Source organism: Callorhinus ursinus, unplaced genomic scaffold (genome assembly GCF_003265705.2).
Source record: "Callorhinus ursinus isolate GAN/ISIS: 27379988/994484 unplaced genomic scaffold, GSC_fseal_2.0 scaffold44, whole genome shotgun sequence".
NCBI classification, from domain to species: Eukaryota; Metazoa; Chordata; class Mammalia; order Carnivora; family Otariidae; genus Callorhinus; species Callorhinus ursinus.
In genome coordinates, this window is record NW_027397106.1 from 2,698,674 (window position 1) to 2,708,700 (window position 10,027).

The following is a 10,027-nucleotide window of genomic DNA, read 5'->3' on the forward strand; positions in this document are numbered from 1 at the left end:
TCTGGAGTAAAGGACAGAAGTCTATTTTCCCCTCTAGCACATAGCTGAGATGTCAGGTCACGTTGCCTTTCCAAGTGCCAAGGTCACTGCAACAGCCCTCTGCCTAAAAGAGTGAAGAGAGCAGTTCCCTGCCAGTGGGGGACTGGCTTGGCCTCCAATTCATGGACAGTGTACACCATGCTGAGATGGCGGACGATATCCCCGGTCCTGTAATGTCCTCCAGACATTGGCCAAATGCCCCCTTACTTTCTGCTGTCCTTCTTGGGTGCTCGCAGCCCCGGGGCCCCCGTGGTGAAGAGAGACTGGCTGGCAGCTTCGCCAACTTTCTGCCAGGACATCAGCGCTGTAAGGCAAGGTTATTCCTAACTGAGCACAGCCTGCCAGGAAGCAAGCTTTTGCACCCCACACCACTGTGCAGGTGTGACGGTGAGCTCACGGCTGCCCCCCAGGCATGCCCAGCCCACTTAATCATTCACAGCTCGACAGCTCTCCCGCCCAACCCAGTTCTAGAGAATAAAAAGGCGGGATTGCAGTTCCTGGGTAACAGAGCCACCTTCTGCGTCCTGCTGAGCTCTGTTCTCTCCAGCACTTCCCAACCCCTAGTGCCGGGTACTCTTGCTCCACCAGGAACAAGCCATCATGTCTCGCCAGTCGAGTGTGTCCTTCCGGAGTGGAGGCAGCCGTAACTTCAGTGCTGCCTCTGCCATTACCCCGTCTGTCTCCCGCACCAGCTTCACCTCCGTGTCCCGGTCCGGGGGTGGCGGTGGCGGCTTTGGCAGGGTCAGCCTAGGGGGTGCCTGCGGAGCAGGTGGCTATGGCAGCCGGAGCCTCTACAACCTGGGAGGCTCCAAGAGGATCTCCATCAGCACTAGTGGTGGCAGCTTCAGGAACCGATTTGGTGCAGGTGCTGGTGCCGGAGGCGGCTATGGCTTCGGAGGTGGAGCCGGGAGTGGATTTGGTTTTGGCGGTGGAGCTGGTGGAGGTTTTGGGCTTGGTGGCGGCGCTGGCTTTGGAGGAGGCTTCGGTGGTCCTGGCTTCCCCGTGTGCCCCCCTGGAGGCATCCAAGAGGTCACTGTCAACCAGAGTCTCCTGACTCCCCTCAACCTGCAAATCGACCCCGCCATCCAGCGGGTGCGGACTGAAGAGCGGGAGCAGATCAAGACCCTCAACAACAAGTTCGCCTCATTCATTGACAAGGTGAGTGGGATCCTTTGTGAAAAACCATCATGAGTGTGGAGTAAATGTCAAAGAAAGTGGGAAGAAGGGAGATTTTCTGACCTTGTGCAAATACCTTCATAGTTGGCCGTTACAGTTGTTTCTGTGTCCTGGATTTGTGGCCCATTTTCTTAGTTGGACCGCTTCGTTGGCCACTTAGAAGAGAGGGCCCTACTCTTCCCCTTCAGAGATGACCTCATATGGGCTCCTTGACTGTGGGGCCAAGAGAAGAGTCCTGTGCTTTCTGTAACAGGGCTGACTGAGTAGAAAGGTAGAGGAGTTCATCGGGCAGTAGCCTGAGTATCTGCCCAGCTGCCCAGCTGTGTCCAGTGCAGTCTGGGTGTCCTGTCTCTCACAGAGGAGTGAGGGCAAACACCTCACTCTGGACCTCCCCTCCTGGGGCCCGGGGCCAGGCACTGCATGCAGAGGTGTAGGGGACCAGCATGAAATGGGAGGAAAACTGGTGAATTGATCATCGAAACATGAAATTCAAGTTTCTTCACCTTCAAACTCTGCCCTCTCCAGGTACGGTTCCTGGAGCAGCAGAACAAGGTCCTGGACACCAAGTGGACTCTGCTCCAGGAGCAGGGCACCAAGACCGTGAGGCAGAACCTGGAGCCCTTGTTTGAGCAGTACATCAACAACCTCAGGAGACAGCTGGACAGCATCCTGGGGGAGAGGAGCCGCCTTGACTCGGAGCTGAGGAACATGCAGGACCTGGTGGAGGACTTCAAGAACAAGTGGGTCTCAGGGAGCAGAGATGGGACGGGTGATGTCTTCTTGGCACCAGATGTACTTTATAACCAGGCTGCCACTTATGCCTTCCCCACTGGCTAGACTCGTGTACCTTCCATGGATACCTGAAGTACTGGAAAAAAATATCCTGTCCATGTTTAGAAAGTACCAGCCCCAAGCTCAGTCCCTTGGTACCACCAGCACTTAGCCACCAGCCAGAGCAACAGGCTCAGTGCCCTTGGTACCACCTGGTGAAATGAGCCATCATGTAATCCTTGCTCTTTGGGGCTTTTTCCCCCAGTGTACTTGAAGCCCACAGCATGGGCTCTCTGATGGAGTTTCCCCAAACCCAACTTAGTGGCTCAAATAATTTCTTTAGTCCTTACGGGTTGGTAGTTTTTTGTTTGTTTTTTTCACAAGGCTGTGAAAGTTGAAAAAAACACTAGGGAACTTGACTAGATGTGGAGTGGGGAAGAAATAACACAGCTTCTTTATGAGAATGTTCTTGAAGCAACTGAATGATAGCAATAATATAATGATTATCTGGTAGGTAGTTACAGAAAAACCAATGTCCTCATGGATGAGGACCTTGCCCAGGGGCTCATACTACCAGTGCTCCCTCCCTCTCTGCCTGTATGATGTCAGAAGACCCTTCCCAGCGGGAAGGCAGGCTCACAGTGGTCTTCATGCAATAAAGACCCCAGGCCCAACCTGCCCCTCATCCTCTGATCAGCACTTGCTATCCTTTTTACCACCAGGTACGAAGATGAAATCAACAAGCGTACCACTGCTGAGAATGAGTTTGTGATGCTGAAGAAGGTGCGTGGGTAGGAGACAGCCCATAGCCCATGGCTATGCTGTCTTAAGACGTCGTTCATTTAAGTCAGGGTAAAAATCGGATGCAGTGCCAACCATCCCTGTTTCTCTAGGATGTGGACGCTGCCTACATGAACAAGGTGGAGCTAGAGGCCAAGGTCGATGCCCTGATGGATGAGATCAACTTCATGAAGATGTTCTTTGAGGCGGTAAGAAATGTCTCCTATTTGGGACCTAGAGACATGGGCCATCACCAGGAATTAGGGGCTCCAGGATTGACTTCAGTGGTTCTTAAGCTGTGGGCACACCTCTGTCTCTCCTCCCCCTTTGGTACTACTCATACTTTATTACTTATGAAGCCAACACTTTAAAAAAAGAAAGTCAAATTTAAAGTAAAAGATCACTTCAGCAGTCATTTTTGCAGAGTGAGGTTTGGAGTGCTTTACTAAAGGCACACCTTTTCTGGCCACCTTCCCTTTCTGGAGTGGCATCCCCTCTCTGTTTTCTGCCAGCACACAGTCCATGCAGCTAGACTCTTTTAAAATAAGTTACGGCCCAAGAAGATGCGAGTGTGAGAGCTTACATGATAGGGGTTTCATGGAGGTTCAAAGTTGTTAAAGTTTTTTAAAAACTAGATTGAGTCATGATCTGGATTGTTTATTAACTTAATTTGTGATATAGGTGGTTATTATTTCTTTTCTCAAGTTGACATACCACAATGGGTGGTAGATTTGAATGGACCCAACATTAAATAACACAGAATGACTGACTTCAAATCTCCCTGCAGGAGCTGTCCCAGATGCAGACGCACGTTTCAGACACGTCTGTGGTGCTGTCCATGGACAACAACCGCTCCCTGGACCTGGACAGCATCATCTCTGAGGTCAAGGCCCAGTACGAGGAGATTGCCAACCGCAGCCGGACAGAAGCCGAGTCCTGGTACCAGACCAAGGTGGGTGCTGTGGCAAATACTGAGTGAAGGGATGGACATGTGTCTAGGATTCCAGGCCATTGACAAAATGCTAAGGATGGGGCTCCTGAAACTTGCTGAGGCCTCATGGGGTGACTTAATGGGAACAGTCATGCATACATTTGCCACATAAATTCAAGAACCTTAAGGAGAATCTCATTCTGAATCCGACACCTGTGTCTCTATGAAAACAAAGGCACTAAAGGGAAAATTATCTAAGATCAGGTCCACTTGGACAAAGCTGAAACCAGCCCCAGGCCTCAGATAACACTACTTGCCACCTCTTGGTAGCTCCTGCCTGTGAGCTTTGAGAAAGTGTTTCCATTCTCAAATAAATGGGGTCTTTCCTCTTTTCTGGTGGCTTCAGTACGAAGAGCTGCAGCAGACAGCGGGCCGGCATGGGGATGATCTCCGCAACACCAAGCAAGAGATCTCTGAGATGAACCGGATGATCCAGAGGCTGAGAGCCGAGATTGACAATGTCAAGAAGCAGGTAGGGAGAGGTCACAAGAAGGCAAGGAAGAGGCCTGAGCTCTGAAAGGGACACCTGTTTTGTCTTGTTTTACTTTTTATAAACACATACACACACACACACACACACACACACACACACACACACACACACACCCCAGAGCTGGAGCAAGTACCAGCATTTCAGTGTTCCACCATCCACGGTGACCAGGACAAATGTACTGGCTTCTCCCTGGAATCCCAGAAAGAGACACTTCAGGCCTAGGTCAGCTCCTTAAGGGTTCCCACTCACTTCTTTCCCTCTGTAGTGTGCCAACCTGCAGAACGCCATCGCTGATGCCGAACAGCGCGGGGAGCTGGCCCTCAAGGATGCCAAGAACAAGCTGGCTGAGCTGGAGGACGCCTTGCAGAAGGCCAAGCAGGACATGGCCCGGCTGCTGAGGGAGTACCAGGAGCTGATGAACACCAAGCTGGCCCTGGATGTGGAGATCGCCACCTACAGGAAGCTGCTGGAGGGCGAGGAGTGCAGGTGGGCAACAGATGGCTGTCTTCACAAGCCCAGGATGGCCTCACATTTAATAAAATGGAGCTTCTTCTCCACTACAGGGTGTAAATCACACACACAAGTGACCACTATTTGTACATAATAATTATTCTTCACTAATCCAGTTTCAATCTGACACCTAGGCATACAGCTGACCTACACAATGTGGTCCCAACTCACTTTTCTGACCCTGTTCCCACCACCAAATCCCTCTCTTTCAAGCAATTCAACAAATGTCCTCCCCGTTCTTCAAGTACCACTTCCTTCAGAAAGCCTTTCATGATTACTCCAGCTGAGTTAAATTCACTTGCCTTTGGATTCTCAAACTACTCCATTTTCTGCAATTTTCTGACGCTACCCACTGCATCCTTCCTTAGAAGTATTTCTGTCCATGCCAAATTCCCTCCGAGCATGTAAGCTCCTACCAGGCCAAAACTGCTTCGTACATATTCAGAGTTTCCACAGCCTCTTACTCATGCTTTCTGTATAATGGGTGGAGGAGAATGTGAATTGCAGTCTTCTTCCGATAACCTGTTTCTAGGTCAAATAGGTCAACACTCCTCCTCATTGGGAAGTCACTCTAGAGGGCTATCTCTTTCTCTAACGTAAGCAGCTTTGGGGCATGCAGGCTCCTTGGTTGTAGAACAAGCTCTAAACATGACTAGTACTGTCTTTTGGGGAGTTTTTAACTCTTACTTTAATTTTTCCCATTTTAGACTGAGTGGAGAAGGAGTTGGACCAGTCAACATTTGTAAGTAACTTTGAACAGACCTTCACAATGATAATAATATGGGGTATTTCGTGCCAACTCAGAATCCTGTTGTTTCTACATACCAGAAACTCCCATCCCAATATATGGTTTTTTAATATATTTAGAGAGAAGGAGGTGGTGGAGGGGGAAGAGCACAGATTGAGACATGAACCAACATGGCTCATGTCTCATTTCTTAAAGTATAGGCCCGGTATCCCATACATCCTGTACCCTCTCCCCTTGTTGTCCCTACCCACTGAGGAGTTAGCACCATCCCTTGCCTTCTGAGCTCACCAACCTTCTCTTAGGGACCTTAACTAAATGGCATAGTCCCGAGCCTCTTTTGCTCCTCTGTGAAAGAGGCCAGGGACAGTGTTAACACTAGTGGGATCGAGTAACTGGGATGTGTAGGATCGATCTAGCACACTGGTCTGACCAAGTCCTCCCTCCTTTCTCTGCAGCTGTCATCACAAACAGCGTGTCCTCTGCCTATGGCGGTGGCAGTGGCTTTGGCGGTGGCCTCGGTGGAGGTCTTGGCGGTGGCCTTGGCGGTGGTCTTGGCGGAGGTGGCGGTGGAAGCTACTACTCCAGCAGCAGTGGAGGCGTCGGCCTGGGCGGCGGGCTCAGTGGGGGTGGCTCTGGCTTCAGTGCGGGCAGTGGCCGAAGCATGGGGATGGGCTTTGGCAGTGGCGGGGGCAGTAGTTCCAGTGTCAAGTTCGTCTCCACCACCTCCTCTTCCCGGAAGAGCTTCAAGAGCTAAGAGCCTGCTGCAAGTCACACTGCCTCCCAAGCGCAGCAACCCAGCCTGTGGTGACTGCCTCTTCCAGGCGGTTGCCCAAGCCAAATTTTCTTTTTCTGGAGTGTGGTCTAGACCAATGTATTGCAGAGCAGCCTTCTTGGTTCCAGAAGGGTCCAATCCCCGGTCTCTAGTCTCCCATGTTGTGATTCTATGTTCTGCTTCAAATCAGCCTTTAGGTCTCTATAGCACAGTCCTGGATGGGAGAAGAATCCAAAGTTTTCTGGTATCTAAACTTTCAGAACAGGGTCCCCATCTAAATCCCAAATTTTGTTCTGGTTCTGACTACCTCCAGAGTGTGTTCAATAAAAATGCTTTTATAATATAAGCTGTTGTGAAGAGTTGTTTTTTCAAGGTCTACAACCAGCCTAGAGACCCCATGAGGGTCAATCTGTCCAGATGTGATTGGTTCCTCTGATGATTCCTGGGGAGAATGGAATGATCTTGAAGGCCAAGTGGCCAACATGGGCGGTCCAGGGACTCCAAGAGGTGTGAAAAGATGCTGCTAAAACCTCTAGAATGAAGGAGTGTCTGGATTGTAATTTGGACAGATTTTAGAGCCTCTTGTTGGAGAAGGACCCCATTCATGGTGGGCTGATTTGCAAGTAATAGCATAAATGGGCTTATGTAAAAATTGTAAATAACGAATATGTTACCTTCAGAACTCAAAAAAAGCCTAAAAGATGTTAGGCCTGTTCTAGTATTGTGGGTGCAAAGCAGGTCAGTAGCTGTTTCTTGACACTGTCAGGGTGACCTTCAGATTACCAGATAGTTTCAGGTATTTAACTGAGGTAGCAGGAATTTGCACTGGGTGTGGAGAAGTGGCCTAGCCTCTTTGTGAGCTCCTTTGTATTTGCATGTCCTGAATGAGTGTGTCCAGTGAATCTCTTTGGAGGAGGATTCATCAGTGTAATGTCATACCTGTGCTCCTGGAGAAAGTCCAGGCATTCAAGATCTTGTCTGCAAAGATTGTATGCAGTGGCAAGATTATGGAGGCGTCTGAGCATCCGAGCATCCAAGTTAAAGATGTATTGTGCCCCTTTAGGGGTGAAGGCAAACTATGACTGAAAAGCTGTGGGAATGGGTATTGAGCAGAATATTGTTAGCCAAATCCATGAAAGCAAAGTATGTACCAGTTGCTGATCGGGTAGAGTCAGCAATTTCATTAGTATTGGGAAGGGGCCTTACTGGGTGTGACCATCAGATTAAGCCTGTGGTAATCCACTGTGAGATACCTTTATTCTTTCCAAGTTTAAAACCAAGCCAAATTGGTTGTTGAATGGAGAAACAGTGAGCATAATTCCCCTTCTCTAAACAGATCCCATATAATGGGTTTTACTCTTTGAAGGCCCTGTTTTAATTTACACTGGGGCATATTAACTTTTTTTTTTTTAACTATTTTAACTAGGGGAAGGTCTATGGAGTCCCATTTTAGAAAGCCAATGTGTAAGTGTCAAGGACTTAATTTTAGATTGTTACTTATTGGTTTTGAGTGTGCATGACCACTGTGAGATGTGTTAGGGGGCCACAGGTGAAATTTAGGCAAGTTAACAGCTCTGATAATTAAGGTGAGGCATACCTGTATGTTCTTTATTTTGGGTTCAAAAACTGCCCCAAGATTAGAGGTACCTTGTTTAAATTTAGTGAGATCCCAGGTAGAAGTGTAATTTGACCTCCAGTATGGATTAAGGCCATGAAGATTTGCCAGTTAGTGTATTTCAGATGTTAAAGTTAATTCAGAACTTATATGCTAGAAGCACGAAGCCAATCCATGCCTTTTTAAAAAATCTCTTTGATGTATACATTCTTTTAGTAAACTGAATTTCCAGATTTCATTCTTTCGTTCCTTTCTTTCTTTTCTCTTCTTCTTCTTCTTCTCTTCCTTTCTCTTTCTCTTTCTCTTCTTTCCTTCCTTCTTTTGTTCCTTCCCTTCCTCCCTCCCTTATTTTCTCTCTCCCATTCTCTCTCTTTTCCTTTGCTGTGTTTATTAAATATACTTGGGGGGGAGAGGGATTATTCTCTACCTTGCTCAAATCTATAAATGTCTTCTTCCAGAGAGCCTCAAGTTGGTATCATCAGGGTTTAGGGCCTCCCTCATGGAAATAGTTGAATTAACCCCTTAGTTGTGTCACAGCTGTCGCATATGTGTTTTCCCCTATAGCCCTGAAGATGAGGATCTCTTCTGGCAACAAAGGCATGGGGAGTAGCAGCAGCAGCAAAGGCATTTTGCAGGGTCCTAGTAAACCACCTGCTTTTCAGAGTGTGGCCTTAGCAAGCCACGTAGTAACTGCTCTTTCTCCACATAAGTGATCATCTGTTAGGACCATATATTGCAAAGGTTATCGATCTTTCCCTTGAGCACTTCACAGAACGGAGACCAATATCTGCTTGAGACACACACTAAATGGCCACAGGGTAAGAGTCATTCTCATGATCTTAGCATCAGTCTTTGTTTATGGGAGAATCAAGAAACACAGTTCAATATGAGACACACAGATAAGTCTGGACTGAGAGCATGACCCACTGCCATTTTAAGGAGGGCCCCAGCCCCATACTTTTGTCTCTAAATGACAATTATTGACACTTCTGACAAAGGTCAGTTAAGTCTATATCAGATGCCTTAGTAGAACTCAGTAAATGTAACACAAAGCAGTATAGCTCAGAATGTAGGTCTGAGAGCAGGTGGCAGCACAACGCAAAGAACCTACTAGATAGAAAGCGGTAGCTCAAACTGAATGCTCACAAGTACACAGCAGAGCTATATTACAACATAAAGCAAGAAAAGAAAGACCTCAGTGGTAACAGTCATCATCTAGACCACCTGCTCACGGTAACAATTATTGTGGCCCCCCTACAGAGGCAGGATGGATCTCCACTCAAAATTTGTTTCAACTATTGAGACTGATGACAGTACACACACACACACACACACACACACACACACACACACACACACACCAAGATGGTATGAAAATATATTACTCACATAAAAAGGGGAGTTTCACATTTCTGGGGAGAGAAGGGAAGGCCTCCCAAGCTGATCCATTTATGGCTTGGAAGAGCAGGAAATGGAGATGGTGTAAGGTTTTTTATGGTGATTATGGGTGAGGCCAGGCTGAGGATTCCCACACATGGCCTGAAGTTCCCACTAATCACAAAAGAGGGAACACCCAGGCTTTCTTATCAGTTTTCTCAGATGTGGGAAGAGGGGAAGAAGTAGGAATAGGGCTTAGAAGTTGTCAAATATCATTACAGTAAGGGTGGTTCAACATTAAAATAAACACAATTATGTAATACACAATGTTAACAGAACAAAAGGAGAGAAATCAAATGGTCTCTCTCTCTCTCTCTCTCTCTCTCTCTCTCTCTCTCTCTCTCACACACACACACACACACACACACACACCAGCAAATATCATACTGAATGATCAAAACTTTCTCACTGAGACCAGGAAGGAGGCAAGGATAACTGTGATCACTGTAACTATTCAACATTATACTGGCGATCATGCCAGTGCGATAAGGCAAGACAAAGAAATAAACATCTTAAGGATTAGAAAGAAAGAAAACAAGCTGCAGTTATTCACATATGACATGATTATGTATGTAGAAAATGAAAATATTCACTAAACTATTAGAATTAATAAGTAAATTTATCAAAGTTAGTAGAAAATTAATATAAAAATCATAGGATTTCAGAGGTACAGGTCTGTGATTCAACAGTCTTAC

General features: G+C 47.3%; 1 protein-coding gene across 1 annotated transcript; it reads left to right on the forward strand.

Annotated features, from left to right (window-relative positions):
• The first annotated feature begins 557 nt into the window (after positions 1-557).
• Positions 558-6,607, forward strand: KRT5 (keratin 5). The gene is made up of 9 exons (XM_025882935.2): positions 558-1,197; positions 1,741-1,955; positions 2,709-2,769; positions 2,880-2,975; positions 3,554-3,718; positions 4,104-4,229; positions 4,516-4,736; positions 5,468-5,502; positions 5,964-6,607. The coding sequence occupies exons 1-9, from the start codon at positions 640-642 to the stop codon at positions 6,260-6,262; spliced, it is 1,776 nt and encodes a 591-aa protein (XP_025738720.1). The 5' UTR covers positions 558-639; the 3' UTR covers positions 6,263-6,607.
• The last annotated feature ends 3,420 nt before the right edge of the window (positions 6,608-10,027 follow it).